At 31.6% G+C, this 23758-nt stretch overlaps 1 protein-coding gene across 1 annotated transcript in view; it reads right to left on the bottom strand.

Annotated features, from left to right (window-relative positions):
- LOC123655142 overlaps positions 1–23319 on the bottom strand; it is a 37364-nt gene extending 14045 nt beyond the window's left edge. Inside the window, exons 1-4 of the mRNA XM_045590977.1 lie at positions 23259–23319; positions 23078–23155; positions 22647–22828; positions 516–714 (exon numbers count right to left, since the gene is read on the bottom strand). Of these exons, the coding sequence (XP_045446933.1) occupies positions 516–714; positions 22647–22828; positions 23078–23155; positions 23259–23319 (520 nt within the window). The remainder of the gene's footprint in view (positions 1–515; positions 715–22646; positions 22829–23077; positions 23156–23258) is intronic.
- Positions 23320–23758: the final 439 nt, after the last annotated feature.

The following is a 23758-nucleotide window of genomic DNA, read 5'->3' as shown; positions in this document are numbered from 1 at the left end:
TCTGTTTGTTCCGGCTAATCTCTGAAGTGGCTGGGCCGATTTTAACGAGACTATCACTAGAAAATAGCTGATGTAATAAGGAGTAACTTAGGCTACTTTTATTTTGGAAATTTATTTATTTTACAACTCTACAAACTGAAAAACAACTTTTTTGTTAAATTCTACGTAAACGAAGTCGCGGGCACAGTTACTATTTGTATAATTCGATAGCCTTACTAGCTTAATTCTATTATTGATATGCTTTTTTTTGCCTTGTATAAATACATATTTATATTATAAATGTTAAAGTGATCTAGGTTGTCTTAAAATATTTTGTCATTATATAACACTATCAATTGATTGTTATCACGCCACTTCACCCCGGTATCTGTGTCTTTAAAGGGCCAAAATTGCATGGACGCTCGAAGCCAAGTTCTGGCAAAGGACGGTTTTTGTAATTGGTATTTGTGGGTAATGTTAAAAGAATAATAAATGATAAAAGTGTGTTATAGTAATGATTGGTTAATGTATTTTACCGTTGAGTCGTTCTATCCGCTCTCGTCTATCGGCTGCTTCTTCAGCGAGTTTTGAAGATGTTTTGACACCCTCTCCAGATTTCTGTGTCTTTTCCATGATTGCGCACGCGCGTAGTACGAATGCTGGTACCGTTTCTGCCTTCTCCTGCTTCGGAATTTCGACGAGGGACCAGTATTGAGTCTCGAGGCGGATAACATCCTGAAATATTTAAATATGTATCAAATAAAATAGAAATGCTTGATAAGTCGCGAGTTTATGATTTTTACATAAGTTATTTATATAAACGTAGTTTTATACAATAAATAGCTCTAAGTGGTCAAAAACATAAGCTGCGTAGCAATAGTAACCATATTTTCACCATAATATTTGTACAAAATATCCCCACAATATGTTCTTCAAGCAAGTTGTTGTATGTTTTGTTTTCCAAAAATATTTTATTTTTAACAATATACGGTATTAATATTAATAACGTATTATTGTTTCAGAAAATACAATGAATACATTATTTTGTATTAACTTGTCGAATGACTTAGAGTTATATTTGCATATTTGAGAAACGGTAATGTTATATTAGTAACACGAGAATTTTAACATATAATTTTAAATTGTAATCTATATAAATAAATAAAATTTGTGTCTGTTTGTAATATTAAAATAACCGCTTTTTACTAAATGATTATGGATGTATACACGGTAAATATACCAAAATAACATTTTTTACAATTTTTGTCTGTTTGTCTATCTGTTTGTTCCGGCTAATCTCTAAAACGACTGGACCGATTTTAACGGGACTCACTGGCAGATAGCTGGTGTAATAAGGAGTAACTTGGGCTACTTTTATTTTAGAAATGTATTTTTTCTATAACTGCGGATTGAAAAATAACTTTTTCGTTAAGTTATATTTTTAATAAGCTAGTATTTTATTTATAAGATGTTTGGTTTATTTCTGATACTTTTTAGTTGAGTATTAATAATAAAAATGTGTTGGGTTAGTGGAGCTGTATTCCATTTCTAAACTTATAAGAATATTTTTTTTAATATATTTATTGTATTTTTTCCATATTCTTTACTGTATTTAATCGGTGTTCTAAATTTTAAATCGGCGGTAGATACATATTAATTATAATTTATTTTGTAAAGACTAATTAGAAAAAAAGGAGTGTGCATTAGACCACACAACTGAAGTAAAATTTCTTTAGCTCTATCTAACTTATATTTTCCTCTCAACTTCCAATTGTTTCGCCCGATCACACTTTTTGTAACGTTCTCGTCACGCATTCATTATTCACCAGCTTACTGCCCAAGACAAGCGTTTGTAAAGAAGTTTTACTTCGATAATAATTTTTTAAATGACCGTTCAAATGTTCTTTAGGATAATTTTGATTACAAAGACATCGTCAGAGTCCAAACAAAACAAGGTCTATGCGAACAGTTGTATGTGTTATGAAGATAAATCTAAAAAGAGGAATTAATGGGACTGAAATCATAAAATATAAAGTTACATAATTAATTTAACCACGTACTAACTATGTGTTGGGTGCCTGTTTTAATTAAAGATACGCTGAAATATTTCCATGCAAGTTGGAAATTATGACACACCGCAATGCACAGAGTTCAGGAGAGTGCAAAATGTATTTCTTTTATATATTTATACTGATATATATGTATTATTAGTTCCATTAACTAAAAGCTTTAAAATCAAAATGTACATAATAAAATTAAAAGATAAAAATGCAATTTTAATATTTATTTATATTATATTCTTTGTTAAGTAATTTTACAATAGTCATTATAATATAGGAAGTGCCAAGGGCGAACTTATCTCTAAAAGAGATCTCTTCCAATCAACCCATAATATTTATGTCTCCATATAAATAGTTCTATCTCAAATTTATGATTTTTTACTATTTTCATTGTTTTTTTTTTGCTATAACTAAATAAATAAATAAAAAAAAAACTTTGTTTTGTAGCAAACATTTACAATTACTTAATCCTCCAAACTTCTATATTTTGTGTCAAAAATTTTATGTTTTAGTTAAGTTTTTGTATTAGTGAATATTTTTTTAAAACTTATTTAAAAATATAAGAGTATTTATTAGAAGAAGTTAATTTCTCCAACAAAATATTGATATATTCAATATAAAAAAACACGAAATCTATCTAAATAAGGTAATTATAACATAATCTTATATATAAAAGCAGAGGCGACTCATCGTAAAAAAACGCTGGAGCAATGCACTCCCACGAAAGCTACATAGGTTATAACTATATCTTAATATATATAAATCTCGTGTCACAATGTTTGTCCTCAATGGACTCCTAAACAACTTAACCGATTATAATAAAATTCGCACACCATGTGCAAGTTCGATCCAACTTGAGAGATACGAGTAGGATAGTTTAAATCTCAAATTATAGTCGCAATTTTAATTTATTGCTAATTATTTGTCTGTTATTATTTGACAGTCACAATTATCTGTTAACTCCAAATGATTCTAACAGATGTCGATACCTTTCGACTGGGTTGAGTAAGTAATCAATAGATGGCGCTGCTATGGTAAATCTACGAACGTGTCATATAAGCTACATAATGTAATATAACAAAAACTTTAGCCACAGCAACGCGTGGCCGGGTCAGCTAGTTTCTTTATAATTCATACTATCCTTACATTACATTGTTTCTAGTCTGCTATGCCTATGCGATAGTCTATTATTATATAACTTCTACCTACGCGTACATTTGACGTCAAGTTTTTTTTTTATGTAACTAGGTCGGCAAACAAGCGTACGGCTCACCTGATGGTAAGCGATTACCGTAGCTTATAGAACCTTTTTTTTTCACGTGGGGAAAATCCATCATGGATACCCTCCAGTGCGAAGGCGCCAGAGGGTTATGTCAGACTCCTACTTACTATAAACCACCACGTGTGAGCAGTCATCCACCTGGGTGGGGCGAGATGGGGTCGCGCTAGCATTCGCCACCTTAGCTTATAGAACCTGCCCTAGCCCTAGCCTGAAACACCAGAAGAATCGCAAACGCGTTGCCGACCCTATACCTAATTTCCCCAGGAGCTTTTATTTTTAGTTGTAACTAGTGGAGAGCCAGGCGCCGCGGGATAGCCTGCTTATGCGGTGTTGCCGTTCTTATGCATATAAACAAACGTGTCGGCTTTGCCAGTTATTTTGCAGATTTTCTGTTAAATAAGTTAAAAAAAAAATTGTTGTGCGCCACATATTGTGATAAAAATGAAACAATACAGTGTCATCATCATCATCATCACTTTAGCCTATCGCACTCCCCTGCTGGACATAGGCCTCCACAAGTTCGCATCAAAAAAAAAATGGCGCGAAATGGTGGAGAATACAGTAAATCAAAAATGAAATAATACAGTTTTATTAAATAGTGTGAAAAACTCAAAATACGCCTCAAACTGAAAGCTAAGGGGCCACTACGTCCTGAAATTACATGTACTCAATAACCAATTTTATGCTTTTTTTCATGTATATTTGGTAGGTCTGAGAATGGATTGTAGACTATTTTTTATAGCCCTAGTTGATAGAAGTGGCCTTCTCCAAAATTGTGACCATAAAGTAATAATGGACAAAGTTTTTATGATTTGGCATTAAAAATAGATATAATCCTAAAATTACAACCAAATTATAGTTTACTAGCGATCCCTATTTTAATAGCGATATTATTTTGATGATTCGTACTGTTTAATAACGATTTTGTTGACAATTTGAACCACGAGAGTTTGTTATGCATAGACAGACGACTTCAAAATTTTCAAAGCTGTTGATAGCGTGAATGATGTTTTGTGCTTTCAGAACGATTTCAGCACTGTAGTTGACTGTGTAGGGCAAATCATATATGAACTTGGCAATATGCAATATACGCAAGTGCTATGTTGTTACATGTACTCATAGAAAAATATTGATTTCAACTATTCTTTGAGCGGCCAGATCCTTCCTAGAAAGTTCCCAGCTAGGAACCTGGGTGTTTTATATTTGACGATAAAGTGACATTCAGAGAACACTACACGTATATAATAGCCTAGTGCAATCGAATAGTAGGATTCATTTTTAGATCGACGAAACATTTTTAAAATGCCTTTTGTGCGATTCATCTTTACCAAAGCGCGGAGTTAAATTCTGCAATATGTTCTTATTATACAGTCCATTCTAGCCGATTAGAGAGTATTTTTCCGAATCCTATCTTTACAAATAGATTCTCCAGCCCTGCTATCTATTCTCTTTCTAGTCATAGACCTTATCTCGACATACCTACTTACATAAAGTTACTTGTTTTTTCATTAAATACCAAAACGTTTACTAGAAATATTTAACATGGCAAAACAACGTTTGCTGGGTCAGCTAGTCTATATACCTACATTATATATAAAATGATGAAGTCATTCGCGACTAGGGTTGAATTAAAGAGGTCTAAGGGCGCTCATAAATTTTTACAAAGTTCTTTTTTTTTTTTTATACAAGCAGGTCGGCAAACAAGCGTACAGCTCACCTGATGGTGAGCGATTACCGTAGCTTATAGACATCTGCAACATTAGAAACATAAAACAACAGTTGCTACAAACTCCAAATTTGGCAATGAGGTAGTTAATATTTGGTTGATAGACACCAAAAAACGAGTTTTGTGGCAGAGCCCCATTCAGGATGTCAAGGGCTCTCGCAAGTTCTTACGAAAGTCATTAATTTTGAGTTAGTAAGTTAGTAGTCGTTAAGATTTTTAAGAATTATACTCAATGCGGTTGAAAAAGGGGTTAAAAGTTTATTTGGCAAGTCCATAATTTTCAGTCACTTAATTTTTAGGTTTTAGCAGCATGAAAATTTATATTTTGACAACGTATTAAAATTAATTAAATCTGTATTTTAGCACTTATGGGCACATATTACTGGGGTTGAAAGTTTGTATGGAAAGTTCATCGTTTTTGAAAAATTAAGGACCACTGAAAGGTGTTGATAAAAACCTTGACTTTCATGTTTAAATAAAATTTGTTGTAAATGTATTAATAACAAACTTCTTATATTAATAATATTAAGTTTCGATTTAATTGAGTGAGCTTATGAACTACTCGATATTGCGGGTACAAATTCATGACATAGTTTTAAATACTGTGAATAACATAATAAATATAGTTTAAGAAGAATCTTCGAGTTTAATAGTTTCAAAGTTTTAAGATAGAAATCTTGTGAATTTTCCTTGTAACAGTAAAAGAATGACTATTACTCGACGGAGTGCAATCAGGGCTTAAAGTGGATAAGTTTGTACTGGAACGCTTCCAGCTTAAGCCGATAAAGACAATCTTGCTTCGTAACCACAACATTATGTGTTGGAAAATTGTGGTAGTTACACTCGATGGTAATTTATTTGAACTTATTTGTACCTAAATATTCAGCATGTTTTGTGGTGAGATTGGTAATTAATATTTTTTATTCCATTATATGTTTTTAAAATATTAAAAATAAAGATCCCCACAGCGTCTATCTTCAGTATGTCAGTTCAGTTTAAAAAACCACGAAATACAATTCATGCGGCTATTAATTATAAATAGAGTGACTTTAAAAGTAGGTACATTTTGTTAATGTTCTGTGTAAATTGATGGAAACACGACGATAATTATTAAAAAGTTGAAATAAATCAAACTGCCTGAAAGTTTTCATCGAAAGCGCTGCCTGACCTACTTAAGATGTAACAAAAGACTATGGAGGAATTATTATTCTGTTATAGGTGCGAAGTTAGGGACGGTCATTAATTGTTTATCGATAGATTGACGTTGCGTTTGAATTACAATACATGAAACGCTATTAATTTACATCTAATACTACTAAACGAGCAATTCTTGTATATATATATATATATATATATATATATATATATATATATATACTAGCTGTGCCCGCGGCTACGCCCGCGTTGAAATCAGTGTGTCACAAAGTTTTCCCGGCAAACTTTCAGTGAAATTCTCATCAAAATCGGCTTAGCCGTTCCGTAAACCTTCCTCTTGAAGCCCTCTTTCCATTGGTGAAACCACATGAAAATCCGTTCAGTAGATTTTGAAGGAATCGACCACATACACTTTTGGGGACTTTGTTTTATAATACACTAACTGTTGGCCGCGACTACGTCCGCGTGGTTATGAAGATATGCATTACTATCAAGATGTTTAAGCAAATTATTTTTTTATTTCAGTCACTTGAAATGCTTATCACGCTGAGTAATTTTTTAAAAGGCACAATTTAGTATAATTTATTAGTTATTTTTATAAAGCCTCTCTATACACCACATTTTTAGTTTTATTTTCAGGCTGCAGTATAAATAACCTATCAGGCGATCTTATAGCTGCTGTATATATTTAATACAAACTATCAACCCCAATATAACCCACTTAGCGGTAGAATATCGCAAAATCCGTTCTTAGCGGACGTCTGCTAACTATAATCTATCCCCCTGCCAAATATCATCTTTGTCCATCCTGGATGGATGGACCATCCAGCGGTTTTTCAGTTCTCGTGATGAGTGAGTTAGTGACCTTTCCCTTTTATATTTCTAGATTACGATGCATTATTTGGACACCTCCTCACCATCTATAGATCACACACTTTAAATATCAAGTCTCTTACTTCAAAAACATAGGACATTCATATAAACTTCCAACCCCCGTTTTATCTCCTTAGGGGTCGAGGTTCATAAAATCCGTTCTTAGCAGATGTCTACGCCCTATAAAGAACCTACCAGCCAAATTTCAAGTTTGTAGCTGTTATAGTTTCGAAGATTTCGTAATGCCCTTTCGCTTTTATATCTTATACTATTAAACGAGCAATTCTTGTATATATATAAATATATATGTATATATATATATAATCTGAATCTCAGAAACAGCTCCAACGATTTTCATAAAATTTAGTATATAAGACTACAGAGGTACTGTGTGGCTACGGTACTAAAGAATTTAGCCACCCCCTCTTTTCCCGTGGGTGTCGTAAGAGGCGACTAAGGGATAACACAGTTCCGCTACCACCTTGGAGCTTGAAAAGCCGACCGGTGGCGGGATAACCATCCAACTGCTGGCTTTGAAATACACAGGCCGAAGACGGGCAGCAGCGTCTTCGGTGCGACAAAGCCAGCCCTGCGGTCACCAACCCGCCTGCCCAGCGTGGTGACTATGGGCAAAACCTGGGCAAAACACATGAGTTCACGCTATTTTTGGCGTAAACTTGTGGAGGCCTATGTCCAGCAGTGGACTGTGATAGGCTGTAATGATTATTGTTGTCGTTAAAAAAATATTCATATTTTATAAATATGTAATTCGTATTTAAATATGATTTCCAAAAAACACGATTTGTTGGAGCCCCTATCAGTTTTTGAGACGCAATTACTCTCAATCTTGTAATTGTGTAATTTGTATCAATTTTTAATTTATCGTTATTTTTTATTTTTTTTTTTATACATTGCCTTTGTTACACATCGTGCGTTAATTCATTATTAAGACCTGATAACAACTTTTTACGTAATCTTTGATAACGCGTATTTACTGACTATTTTTTCGTCTACCTACGTTGTATTACTTGTTGATGTAATTGAAGTCGATTTTTATTTCGTTTGCGAGCAAATGCAATCATTTTATTTATTATTGTCGGTAAAAAAATATTATTTATATTTTGTAAATATGTAATTCGTATTTAAATATGATTTCCAAAAAACATGATTTACTAAAAATACCGAGCTAAGCTCGGTCACCCAGGTACTGTATCTTATACGGTTACACGTTGATGGCGGACTAAAAATCAATATACATATATGTAATCAAAGAATGACTAAGATAAGACTTAAATAAATCAACTTCTATTTTAAACATCCATTGTTACGGTGGAGCGTGCAGTTATCCTCGGAATATATGAAACATAATGAATTTTAATTCACCGCCGCCGCAACCTCCGAGTACGACTAGCAAATAAACTGCATTGATAGGAATCCAATTGTACTCACGATTGAATTCATCAGACTATATCTTAGTTTTAAGCTTACTGTACTTTTCTTAATTTATTATACGAGTATATACTTATTTACGGCTGTTCTTTATCCACTTAGTGTGCATAAATTGTATATGTTTTAGAGACTATATTTTAATGATACTTTGATTACATCATGAAATTTAGCAATAAAATAAATTACCTTATTTTATTCGCACTTTATGTTTAACAGGTTTAACATAAATATTTGGACTACAAAGTATATGAATTACAATTTACGTAAAATGTTGTTCGTATATGAGTTAATAAAAATTTCAAGTATTCTTTTACTTAAAATCTTAATCAAAACTTACTCAGACACAAACGCACTCTTATATCTACTCTCACTCATAAACTCTTTTAGTACGTTACAAAAGGAGTTCATCATTTTATAACAATTAGTTACCGCTGTTTATTTGCATAGCTTTGCAAATAAACAGTGGTTTGTTTGTGATATAGAAATTGAAAAAGAATGTACCTTGTTTGCTCTGTACACGTTTAGGATTTATTTTAGGGAACTAATGTTTGTGATATTTTAAGCTTTCTGTGCCTCTAGATAAAAAAAAATTACAATATATAAGATGGTAATGATTATTGCTATCTGCTATTAAAAGTAAATTATAATGCAATTTAAGTAAATTATGAAATAGTAAGCATACAATACAATGAAGTGGTGAAGCAATTTTCGATTTCATAACTAGCTCTGTGCTGTTTAATTTGGACGTATTAAAACACCAAACAAAAAATTTTAGCCGTCACGTGACGTTTGGCAAATGTGTAACATTAAAATTATTTTGTAAAAGTAATGGGCCTAAAAGTATATATTATGACAGGAACTGATGCATGAGCATGATGAAAAAATACAGTGTTACGAATTTCGAAAATCATGACAGTTTATATATTATTATTTACAAATCAATTATTATAGAGTATAGTATGTACATATATTCCATCATATAGCGTGGCGGTGCGTCGCCATGGCCTGTATCGCCACGACAATAATTGTGTTTACCCTCGCCTATAAATGTTTCACATCAAAATCTCAAAGAAATATTGAAATATAGTAACACAGATCCCAGAATAGGTTTATGACGTCATAATTATATTTAACGGAGATGATAAATCTGAGTAGTAGGGTGACCAAAAGTATTACGCTGAAATACGTACACAATAAGAATCAATTTTAAATTATCAGTGATCAATCTTTTTATTTCTTTCATTTGAAATAAAATTAACATTTTAAAACCAAATTCAACTTACAAAAAAAAAAAAATATTTTATAACAATCTGAAATTCATTATCTTGCCAAAACACAATGTGGAACTAACAAAATATACACAATCAGAAATTGTCGCGCGTTAAAAAAAAAAAAAAAACTAACTGTAATTCAATAAAAGGATGATGAAATCAAAAATAACAGATTGAAATTAATTTATTACAATGTATCAAGCACAGTCTTGTAGTTTAAATAAGATGACAAATTTTTAATACTAAACTTAAAATTAGGAACACACAAACTTGACAAAATTTTTAACAAATAAAACGTAATTAAAAAACTATAACTTATCAAAGGTTCGAATTATTCCTGGCACAAGGGTGGAGGTTACAAAAGGTCACTTGGCCGATCATGCTCCGAAGCACCTCGTGGCACCGCTCGTAGCACCTTGCACCACGTGGTTAAACTCACACAGCTCCCCACGATTTCTAGCGTCGTAAAGTGTCACCAACTGCCACAGTGTCAACAACCGGAGGCAGGCCGTACTGGCTCGTAGTTGCAATTCAATGACTTCTCCCCTCGGAGGCGGGTTCCTTACCGTATTCTTTAATACTGGCCGCACCATCAGAACCGGAAATGTTGAGGTTCTATGTAGCAAAGCAGATTTTGTAACATAACTTTGAAGAAGTATAAAACTCATTTGTTATTCCAGATTTTAAGTGGCGACTCCGGAAATTTTTCTTAATAGACTGGCTCATACTACCGGCGATATGAATATCACATATCAAGATGTGTTCAATTAAACGGATGTAAGAACAAGAGCAACTTGTAATTGAGACTGGAGTCAAAAGCTTCTCTGCGTAACAATTTTGTTACTCACTATCCATCTTAAAATGTTCGAATCAATTTATTTTATAATATCTAAAACGAGAAAGATTTGTTAGCTTGTAATACACAAACTTAAAAACCGATTTCAAATAACTCTTAAAAAAATTGTGTTTGCTTGCAAATGAAAAAAATACCGACTTCAATTACATCGATAAGTAATAAAACGATCTGATGTAACATACATAAAAAAAAATACAGTCGAATTGAGAACCTCCTCATTTTTTGGAAGTCGGTTAAAAAGGAGTTTTAATGTATGTATAGTTATTTGTTTCTGGTCGGAGTTTATATCCTCGCGAGTCCTTGTGTCGTGCCGCAGAGAGCACGTAGGGCTACCGTTCCAGGTTGTTATATACACAGAAATATGATAGCGATTGATGTGTAGCAGGGAGCTATCTGCTGAATAGCAATGGAATAGCGTAGTGAGTAAAAGTCCAACCCTTCTTTTATGTGGCGAAGACACCTGTGCCAAATAATGGGTTTCGTAAGCTGATTCAATACAGTTCAGCTTAGCAAATATGTTATTGTATTGTTTGCTTGTTAATTTGTAATTGATCAAAAAGTTCAGTCGAAAACCGCGCAAACCGCATTTATTTTTACTAGTGGTCGCCCAGAGATGAATTTAAACTATAACTTTGAATAATATTAAGGTTCTGTTGTCAAAGACTATACTTCTATAACAAATGAACAAAAAAGTATATATGCGTGTGTGTATCAAATACATGGTAGTGTGTGTATTGTTTTTTTATTGCTTTAATGTATTTTTATGCATAATTTAAAAAAAATATTAGCATTCTGCACTCCTTTTCTACATAAACCATAATTGTGCAAAATTTCATATTCCTCCTTCAGCGCAATTTTCGTAAAAAGGTGTAAAAAGTTTTTGCTTCACGTATTAATATATAGATTAGATATATTTTATATTTACATATTATTTGAATTCTAGTACATGTAGATATTTACATTCTCACTCCATTTTGTACGTATAGCCAGTCACATACATTAATATTTACAAAGTGATAAATTAAGTTTTATACATTATAAATACTAGCATACTAAAAATAATAATTATCGTAGTAAATGTTGTTATTTCATACGATATTAAGTTCAAAGTTTGAGGCGTTAGCGCATCGGTCACAGCACTGGATTGCGACTGTTGGGCTGGCGGTTGTGACTTCGATCCCCACACATGGCTGACATTTGTATTGGCCATATTTGGCGTGGTCTGGGTATTTATGCTTGTGTATTGTGTGTTTTTCTGGACCCCCTATATAGGAGTAAATCATAGTGGTCGTTGAGTGTGAGGCGTTTATTTATTTATTCTCTTCCAGGCTATATATGTAAGTCAAGTAAAGTGGTTGGTTTAACTTTCTTTATTATTCTCTTCTTCTTCGTTCTGTGGTCAATATATTAAACGTAAGAGTATGGTTTTCCACCTTGTCTTGTTTTTGCTTTTTGGATTTTGACCGTTAAGCAACTGGAAAGAGAAAACTGAAGTGTCAAATTATCTAATTTAATTTGTGTGTTAATAAAATTTTATATTAGGGGTGCAATTTTTTTTTGTACGAGATTGAACAACACCATACAAGTCTTTTTTCACGTACCGTTAATTTCGTATGGATTTAATTATCTGTTAGATAGTGATTACTTATTAGTATGTGGCGATCTTGTAATCAGAAACTTCAGTCAAATTAAATTATAGATATTAATTTTTTTGGCAATAAATTATATTTAATTAATAATATTATGTAAATTATAGTTTATTAAATACTAAAGCAAAAAGTTCTATCGGTGTAGATTGTTTTACACAACATCTATAGGTATTTCAAGAGCCAACAAAGTAACAATGTTAGCACATAAAATAGAATTCTGTTCCTAAGGGAAATTACTCGTTTGGTTTTAGAATTTTATTTTGTGTTAATAGTCTAGTCACATAACAGTGGATTTAAGATAGAATACAATATAATATAGCTTTTCCAGCTATCTTCTGAAAGTTTTTGTTTATAATAATAGTTATGGTAATTTCAATTGCCCATTATCTTATTTTACTTATAGACTAACAACTAAGTTTATTATTATTCTATCCCATGGGAACCATTTTTCTGGAGTTAAAAGTAGTATCGTTCTATTCCTAATTCTATCTCTAAGGTAAGCGGCTCTGATACGATTCAGTAATAAAAATGTACTCGTTCAAACATTCAAACTTATAATAGTACAAACTGGGCCCCGTAGTTTTACTTAGGTAACTTTCTATCCAATAGGAATGTATATATGTTTCGAGATTCAGAGAAATAGTAGGTATTACAGTATAGTACTTTTTATTTTTTTTATTTATCAATATGTAAACATCCCATTTCTAGGGTAAAATGTTGTGCAATTAAAGACGGTTTCAAGTAATGACCCTTCTGCCACTCACTGGCTCTATCCATTGTTAGCTATTCAGTTTTTATGATTTTTTTTTTCTGAATGTGCTCAAATGACGTTTTTGATCATTGCGGAGTACGACATAACTTTTGAAGACATTAACGTTATGAAACTCCCGCTGAGTTTAGCGGTTAAACTCGCGACTAGGGATTGCAATCCAGTGTCGTTTTCAGTCCGGCCAGATCCGGTCGGATTTTCATCAATCTAGGATTGATCAAACCTTAATTTTTTTTTTTTTTTTTATTTAGGAAACAAACAGTACAGTAATACAAAAAAAAAATCATATAAAACTAATACATAAACCAATAAAGTTTCCAATAGTAAACAATTCATTAATAAGCTAAAAAGCACACATTAATCAGAAATAATCGATACACACAAAAATATAAATAATTCAAACAGTAGTAAATTGAATAATTAGGTAAACATGTACGAATAGAAACATTTCATACAATCATCAATTAAATAATAAATAATTAATAGATAATAAAATTCAGATATATACAACATTAAAAATTAATCATACCAACTATAATACAATTATAATTAAATTAATTTATAACAAAATCAAACCAACCTACTAGAAATTCATGAATTATGTAAATAATTAATGATAAATTAAAAATTAAAAATTTATTGCATATCGTAATTCACTCCTTAAAGATTGCACTGAACAAGTTGCAAAATCAATGTGATGAAAACATTGGTTGTACATTTTACATGCTCTAAAAGTAAAATTATTCTGCGTATATTTGGTCCTAGTTCTAGGCACATAAAATAGGGACTGATTACGTGTATTTATTTTGGGACACCTAAATAATATATGACTAAGTAGATAAGGGGAATCAATAAAATTACGAAGTAACTTAAATAAAAATATTTGGTCTCTCTCCAATCGACGATTTTCTAAAGAAGGAATATACGGGATATCTTGAATATGCGGCAAAGCTTTGTAACTTAAAAATTTTATAAATTTATAATTAATTTTTTCCAATTGAGCAACACGACATTTGTAAAATGGATTCCATACAGTTGAGCAGTATTCCAAGATAGATCTTACAAAAGAGTTATAAAGGAGAATAATTGTGCTGACATTTTTAAAATCACGTCCCACTCTCAACACAAAGCCAAGCATTCGGAATGCTTTAGCAGTAACATAATTAATATGTGACTTAAAAGTCAATTTGTTATCGATGTAAACACCCAAGTCTCGCACCTCGGTAACTCGTGTTATTGGCTCTTGATTAAGTTGATAATTAAAATTAATTGTGTTAGTCTTACGAGAAAAGGATATCACGTAGCATTTTTTTATGTTCAGATACATAGAATTCACTGAGCAGTAATCACACAATTTGTTTAAGTCACTCTGAAGTAGTATGCAGTCAGAATTATTAGATACACACCTAAAAATTTTCATGTCATCAGCATAAAGAAGTATATCTGAATTCTCGAAAATTTTATGTATATCATTTATAAAAATATTGAAAAGTAGAGGACCAAGGTGCGAGCCCTGGGGTACACCAGAAGAAACGGGCACAAACGAGGAAACATGCCCTTTCACTGTCACTGCTTGGCTACGGTTATATAGGTAAGAAGAAAGCCATCGAAGTAGATCGCCATGTATACCGACTCTTTCTAGTTTATTTATCAATATTGCATGCGGTATCTTATCAAATACCTTAGAATAGTCGGTATACACGACATCCACCTGGTAACCCTGATCCATGGCAATAGAAACGCGATGGACAAACTCACACAAATTACTCTCCGTTGATCTCCCGTCCACAAATCCATGCTGCTGACTCATTAAGAAAGGTCTAAGACTCGGATAAATATTGTCATACACAATTTTCTCAAACAATTTAGCAACAGTAGACAATTTTGAAATCGGTCTGTAATTTTCAACATTATGCCTATCACCAGACTTGTACACAGGAACAACGTAAGATCGTTTCCAAATATCAGGCATGATACCCGATCGTAAAGATAAAGAAAACAAAAGCAGAAGCGGATAAGCCAAAGATTTGTGGCACAATTGCAAAAAAATAGGTGGCAAGCCATCCGGTCCCGAACCCTTATCAACTTTCAACTGCTTGAGATATTTCATAACAATATTAACGGTAAGCTCAATACGTCCTAACGACAAATTACTATTAGAAGACACATTACCTTGGGACCCATAAGAACTAGCAATGTTAGGCGGCGCTGAATAGACAGATTTAAAGTGTTCGTTAAAAAATTGACATATTTTACTTGCATCGGAGGTGCACTCATTCTTGAAAAAAACAGCTTTAGGTATATTTACTGAAGCCCTTTTAGACCTAATGAAAGCCCAAAAAAATTTACTATTCCTATTAATTTTTAATTCTGATTGATATATATATTTATCATAACACTCAATTTGGACTTGTTTTTGACGGTTTCTCAGATAGCTGAACATGTTGTAGTCAGATACTCGACCATAGATTTTCCATCGCCTATGACAACGCAACTTATCACATATTATTTTTATTAGACCATTAGTATACCAAAAAGGATACCTTTTATCGCCTTTTAAAGTTTTTATTGGAACATATTGCGAAATTATGGAGTTAATAGTATCATAAAATAAATTAATAGCATCAGAGATATCACCGTTACCAAGCAAATGACACCAATCAATACCAGATATGACTTTATTTATTTCATTATAATTAGCATTTCGAAATAACCGTACCTTACGAGGAGTGGAAAAAGTAGATCTATCATAAGCAATACTTAATTTCACCTTAAGTGTGGGATGATGGACATCTTCCTTTGTAAGAGGAGAATCATTGCGACTCACAACACAGTGAGAGTTGCTAATTACTAAATCCAAAAATCGCCCATTTTCATTAGGGACACTATTAAATTGTTTTAGGTCTGTAATATTTAAGAAACTGAACAAAGAATCAACTCCAGGGTCACTATCATCGAAGTTACACATGCTCATAAATTTCCCATCCCAATCCCAAATACAGTTCGAAATGTTAAAATCACCAATTATAAAAAAAATATCATCGGGATGCGTCAAAACTTCATTTGTGATATGTTCAAAACAATCACAGAGAGATTCAACATGAAATCTACTGTGAGGAAAATAACAACAATAAATATGAAGCTGCTTAAGGACAGGTCCAATTTCCAAAGGAATAGAGACTTTAATTACTTCACCAGCAAAATTCTTCACATCAATTGATACTGACGATCGAACCGGTATATCTGTCTTAACTGCGACTAAGACACCCCCACCCATACTATCACCACGATTTTTATACTCACGATCACGCCGATATACCAAATATCTAGAATCAAACAGTTCTTCGCTGAAAATACCATCACAGAGCCATGTTTCAGTCAAACAGATAAAATATCCTAAGTTTTTTTTTCATTCCAACATAAGTGTACTTTCTCTGTTATTAATGAAGCATAAAATTTATATGTTATTTATATTATAATATTATGTATGCATATATGTATAATAATATATAAACTATTTCTAGTAATGTTAAATTTTTTAGTCATTCTAGATCTTCTCTACTCGTCCTTTAATGAGTTTCACGCTATGTAATGAGTTAATATAGTTCAAGATTTGTAAGATTTTTTTTTTCAATTTAAATAGTATGTCTTTTTTTGGCATAGTAAATGTATTAGCATTGCGGTTTAAATCAGTGGTATTACGGATGTGGACTTCGGATACGGATATGGATACGAATATTTATGGATATGATAATATGGTTTCAGATAAAAAATAATTTCAAATATAAATATAATACTAAGTAAACGACAAACTACTACTTACTTTACTTACTAAAATGAGTTAATGATTGATATTTATCTTATTAGTTACCTACTGTTACAAAGTCTGAGTACTTTATGTAAAACAGCGACGACTCCCACAATGATTTGATTGCAAAATTAACTACTTTACAAAATATTTACGGCTGCTATATTACGGCTTATTACAGCTATATTATGGCTTTACGAAAATAGTTTTTTGCTCACAAACGAAATAAAAAAACCGACATCAATCACATCGATAAAAAATAGTCGAGTAAGTACAAATTATTAAATATAACTCGATAAGTACTTGTCAGATCTCAAATTTAAATGAATTTACATGACACGTATTGTGCGTGTTCATTAAAAAAATATCGGATCCACCCAGTCAAAAGTTCTGAGGTAACATAAATAAAAAATAAAAATAACAAATGGAATTGCGAACCTCCTTCTTTTTTGAAAAATTGTAAGTAAAGGACGCACACAGGTTGTGTTATATTACCGAGAAAATTTAAAAACATTGCTTAACATGAATTATTTAAATTCCCTCTGCTATAGATTCCTGCGAACCCTGCGAATTATTCGGCAATAACCATCGATTATTATATATTTATTATATCGGTTTATGTTAAGTTTAAGTTAGGCTGGATCCTAGCAACCGTGACCGACTAACCGTACTAACATCCCTAGTTTAAATCTAAATTTTCTTGGTATTCTGTAAATAACAACAATGCGAATTTCATTGACTTTCGCAAATTCAAGTAGCTTCAGTGTCATTTCAGCTATAAATAGTGTTGAACACCTTCACGATAACGCAGCTATAGCTAATTTAAATGGCTGAAAACTATCAATCAAGTCTTATCTCACCGTCAAAGGACTCGTACACTTAAGAGTCGCACTCTATCTTTCAATAGAGCGAATATATTTAAAAAAAAATGATATCATCGGATCCGGTAAATGTAAAATGATGCCGGAATCTTCGGATTTCCGGATCCGGTTTTCCGTAATGCAATTCCTACTCGCGATGATCAAGTAATTACTTTTAGATTTCATCAAAATATAATTAATCTCTGTGGTAAGGAAATTATTAAAATAAAATAATGTCTACTGAATCTTTTAGATTATCTTGGAAATAATTGTGAATAAAAATATTTTAATATCGCTTTTTAGTTTAATGTTAAAATTGTATCTATTGAATTTTTGTTAGATACATTTCTCTATTACGCAAAATATCAATAAATTAATTTTAAAAAATACAATAAGAATCGACTTCAATTATTTACTTCTTATTCGAAAATAATTTAATATTATACTAGAATAAATAATAGGTGGTAAAGAAGTCACGTAACGTACACACAAAAATTACAAATGAGTTGAGCCTCTGTCCCTGATTTGAAGTCATTTATAAAATGTAATTTCATTTTAGAATATTCCAGCCTAATAGCATTACGCGTATATTTTCTGTTAATGCTGAAAGTATTTAATTTAAATACATCTATATTTCACATTTACGTCAGAGGGATGAATAAAATAAAACCAGTCACGTTTTCATATTCTGTGACTGAGAGATCGATTTGACCGTGGGAAGGTACGTGTAGAAGGTACGTGTATTTCGTGCACACCTTTCAGCGTTTGATTCCCGAAATAAATTACCGTTCAGGAAAAATTATATAATAACATGAAAAAAAGATAGTTGTTCTTCGGCGAAAATAATGTTACATTTTTCTTTTTATGTATTTAAGCTTAGCAAAAAGCTAGTTTAATAAGAATAAGACTGATTTTATCTCGAAATGCTTAATATGTAATTAATAATGCATATGATACGGACTCACATACATGTAAAATTATTTCATTAAAACGTGTTTAACGTTTGTCTAAGTTTATGTTCATTGAGGTTAACTTTTAAAGTATGTAGAAATACACCTTATAAACTGGTACAACTAAGAAAGAAAGATTTTAAGAAAACTGTGCAAAAGTGAAAAGTATAATCTGGAGGTGACTTCTAACATAAGAAGTAAATGTATATTTTCACAATATTACTTTAAACCATACTATTTGTACAGTACATATTTATATTGTTCATCCAAGTAAAAAGTCCCGAGGTAACATACATTAAAAATAATACAATCGAATTGAGAACCTCCTCCTTTTTTGGATAGCGGTTAAAAAGAGCGATAGAATTACAATAACTATATAACTAGAAGAAAATGTAACAAACTAATGAAATATTAATTATTTAAATTAATTTAGATGAACATAATATAATTTTTAGGATAAACGGGATTCAGTTTTAGGATAAGATGTAAGTGGAAAAAAAATCTGTATGTCTTATTTTATATACGAAACATACAGATATAACAATGAACAGGAATTTTATGAGGTTTTTTCCACAAAAATTCGAAATACGTATCCCGTGTGTAAGGGGCTATGTGGCTAACTCATACTGTCCAATCGGCATTTTCGACTATAATCGGGAAATAACTTTCCTTTGTCATTTTTGTATAATGATCATTATGTTTTTCATATCGACAGCAAAACTATATAAAGACTTAATTTACGTGTTCACATCCGGTATTGGTAAAAATAGTGTTTTGCTTAATAAAGAAGAAATAAATTAAAATTATTTTTATTATTTTGACCTCTCTCACGCTACGTGTACGTATAAATGGGCATGCCTCGCACGTTCTCATCCAGTCATATCAGAAAAGGTTACTCAATTATTTCGAGGTCGATCGTCTCGTGGCTATAGCTCCACGAATTGCTAAAAAACATAAATTTATTTTTTATAAGCAACAAAATGCAGATGCAACAATTCATAGATATGATCAATTATTTACTCATTATATTCATATAAAGCTTTATTACTATTATCAAAACGATCGTTACTGTAGCACAACACCGAAGGACATGTTATTATTTTAATAATTTTAGTGTATCCATTTGTCGAATCGACTACTAAACATTTCTCTGTAGGCTCTTGATATTCCTTTAGATGAATAAGATTACTGATTTGTAATAAATTTGCTAAACTACTAGGTATATAGTTTTTTTTAAATACAACAAAAAAATTCATAAACTAATGCTGTTGCTAAAATTTACTGCATATGCAATATTAATTCACTCTCACTCTTTCTATATGCATAGTTTCTTAAGCATTTAATGTTTATTAACAGAGTAATGTTTTTTTTATAACTTAGTCGACAAACAAGCATACGGCTCACCTGGTGGTATGCGATTACCGTAGCTTATAGACGTCTGCAACACCAGAAGCATCGCAAGCGCGTTGCCAACCCTATCCCCGTGAGCTCTGGTCACCTTACTCACTTTAGCTGTTATCTTCTGTAAGGTTGAGGTACTACCCCAATCGGGCTGCTACATAATTTGAGCAGAAAATGTCCTGCTGTACCCTATCTCAGTTAAGCCTATGTTTTATGAGTCCTACCTCAGTTAGGTCTATGTTAATGTCTATGTTTTGGTAGTCTTAGAATTGCCCCCTGTGTCACTAGCCGCGATATAACTGTCAATATGTAATGATATTAAAGTAAACATTGAAAATATTAAAGCAAAAGTACATTTTAATTGGTATAATTTGAACAAGCTGCTTAATCAAAATGGTTCGGCTATTTTTTCACTAACAAATAATTGTATTATGTAATACATAATATAATGAATTGAATTGTAATTAAAGTGACATCATTTGACAAATAATGACAAAGTTTAATAATAAAGAGTTAATTTCGACAAAAATAGTTCATGGAATGTATAGAACATTTATTTCGAGATTTTAATTGATTGTTATGTATTTTTTATTTTTCCGTATCAGTTTTTCTTCGTATTTTCCTTAAAATATTGGAGAGCACGTAAAGTCATCTGGACTAAGACCGATCGTTGCTGTTGCTATGAAAATTATCTCTTAACTCTAAGTAGAAGAAAGTCGGTGGATTTTAATTCAAAAGGAGTTACTTACATACATATATACGTATAAATAAGTGTTATATATTAAATTCTCCTGTCACAATGTTAGTTATAATACTCCTCCGAAACGGTTAGACCGATTTTTATGAAATTTTGTGTGAAAATCAGCCATCTAAATCTATTTTTCATATTCTAAGTTACAAGGGAGGGGTTTAAGGGGGTTAATAACATATATGGTAAAACAACGTTTTGCGGGGTCAGTTAGTAAATAAAAAAAAATCTCTTAAAAAGTTTTTAATTCAATTTTGTTAATTAAATAGTTAATATTACAAGGTTAAAGTCAAAATACACGTACCTACCTATATATATATATCAGAGTTAGTTTAGTTTAAATTAATTGCTAAAATTCAAGTGTAAGTCGGAATCTGAACTCTCGTTCGTTTTAATTAAAAGTCACTGAAGATATTAACAGCGTCAATTAGAACCACTCTCGGAATATTAAAGGGGTTGAAGGATTAACTGCTGGAAATATCCTGTTACGAAAAATATATTTAAACAGAAAAATAATGGGATTCTAAATCTGTAAATAAAAAAAAAAAAAAATTATTATTGACAGTAAAAGAAATATGTTACCAGCACATATATTTAAGTATATAATATAATTATGGAAATCGATTTATTATCATTTCAATTGTATGAAAATGAAAGTGAAGTCGCTTTTGTAATTTCTCAGTCTTTCCGAAGGTGGTATAATCAAACAAGTTTAATAAACATGAAATTTTTGGTTTCAATTGTGAACAATACGCAAATGCACGACCTAGTTGTTTATTCACGATTTTCACATTTTCCGTTCTCCTTGTTTTGCATTTCTGTTGATGAATAGCGTTTACGGAAGTATTCGCTATTGAATACGTGTGATTTCTTTCGGGAAATCTAATATGTTGTACTTTTATATCGTCTGATGAAAATGTCAGACCTTTTAACTTCTTGAATTCTCAAATGATCGGGTAAATTTCGTTCTACCTAAACTTGACTGAAACTCGGTAATTTCTATAAAAAACTTCATTTTTTGACTATTTCATTGGGTTCTTTTTACTTATTTTTTAAATTCAAATGTTCTAATTTTAAGAGGGATGGAAACAAAATAATATTATAGATATCCACGTAATTTACCGTATTATCATTTTTAGATAATTCTAGTTGATACAAATATACATATACAAGTTGTTCGACTCTTAACTGCATTCCTTTAAATGGGGGTTCCTAGCTCTTTTTTAATAATTTTATGTTTTAAAATATGGATTACTCTGACAACATACTTCTGCATAACCATCCAATCCTATATTTTTCAGCCCTGACAACGTGATAAAGTACAATTAATACTAAATGCCGCATACAACTAAAAAACTGCACATGGAAACGGTTTATTTTATCGTAGAATGTTTTTCACTGTAAATTATAGCCGTGCTTACGCACTCACGAAAGGTATTTTGCGGAATGAGCCTTTCATAGTAGCTCGTCTATTTAAACAAAGTAAAATAAAAAATGGGCTAAAATTTTTTTCGCACGGTATATGATCTACACACCTACTGAGCCTCACATTCGAAGGAACGCAGTTAGAAGTCGGAAACTTTATATATGTATATAGGTACGTATAGATACGATAAATATAGTTATTATGTAAAACAGTAATTTCCACTTACAGGAAAACAAAAAAGTTAACAACATAAAATCGATGTCTGGTAAATCTCAATCTGCGCTGTGGAAACTGTTTACACCTCAACTACTATTAATATTTCACAAAAATCTACTGCTTGTAAAAAACGAATTTATTAATTAATCAAAACAATTTTCAACTAACCTTGATCATTGCTTTAAGTAGGGCGTACCGAGTAAACACATTCCTCTCAGCCTTGGACTCATTGTATCGCGTCATGAGGGTGACGAGAGCTTTCTTTGCCGTGTCGTAGTTCTCATCGAGACGAACTCTTACCATGCGAAGTCTTTCGTTTGTTTCTATTACCTCTTCTTTAGTCTGTCCGCCTATCAATATCAACACACATCATTTGTTAACCTATAAGTTATATCTTTTGATTACTTTTTTTCCTATTTTGTTAACATTGGCACACCTAGTTTGTTCAAATGTCGTCAAATCAAATCTTTTAATTATATTCTGGTGTGTATTATGCATTGTTTTCATTTTTAGTTGTCAGAACTGTACCCTATCTATTGTGAACATTATTTAAATTAGGATGGTTGCTTAAAAATTAATTAATAAATTTATTGACTTACTGGAAGTGCCCTCGTCTTTAACATCTTGAACAATCCGGCGTACGCTCTGTGTAAATTTACCGACTAAATTGGTACTAGCTGCAACAAAGAAAAAATAGAAATATACAAAATGAAATGTTTTGTAATATCTTATTGTAACAATTATTTATACACAACACAATATTTATATGCTTTGTGTTACATTCATGTTTGGACTTAAGGATACTGTCCCCTATGTAAGTGTGGCCAAGTTTGTCGGCCATCTTGCAAGTTCGTAACATGGATGTGCACTCAATCGCTCGACTAAAGCCGGTCATTTGAGAACAGACAAGTGTTTGTTGAATGAAGAAAGAACACCTCATTCATCGAGTAACTTGCTAAACATTGCTCTATTAATACATATACAAGTATATTTTTAATCCGTGATATTTGTATTATCTGTAATAGCTATAGATTTTTTGCTGAATTTGGTTATAGACCATAACTCATCACGTTAGGATACATAGATCTAAAGAGAGAGCTTACAGTAGCAATAAGTCTGACTAGTAAGTATATTTAGTATAGTATGCGAATTTTACATAATTAAATATTATTGTTATTAAAAAAAACATTAGATATTACGAGTACAAACAGAACAAATAACAACATTAGATATTAAAACATTACATATTAAACTATTTTTTGGTCTATTCTAAATTTTAA

The sequence above is a fragment of the Melitaea cinxia genome, chromosome 7, assembly GCF_905220565.1.
Source record: "Melitaea cinxia chromosome 7, ilMelCinx1.1, whole genome shotgun sequence".
Taxonomy (NCBI): Eukaryota; Metazoa; Arthropoda; class Insecta; order Lepidoptera; family Nymphalidae; genus Melitaea; species Melitaea cinxia.
The sequence above is the reverse complement of the archived record's forward strand: the minus strand, read 5'-3'. Positions and strand labels throughout refer to the sequence as shown.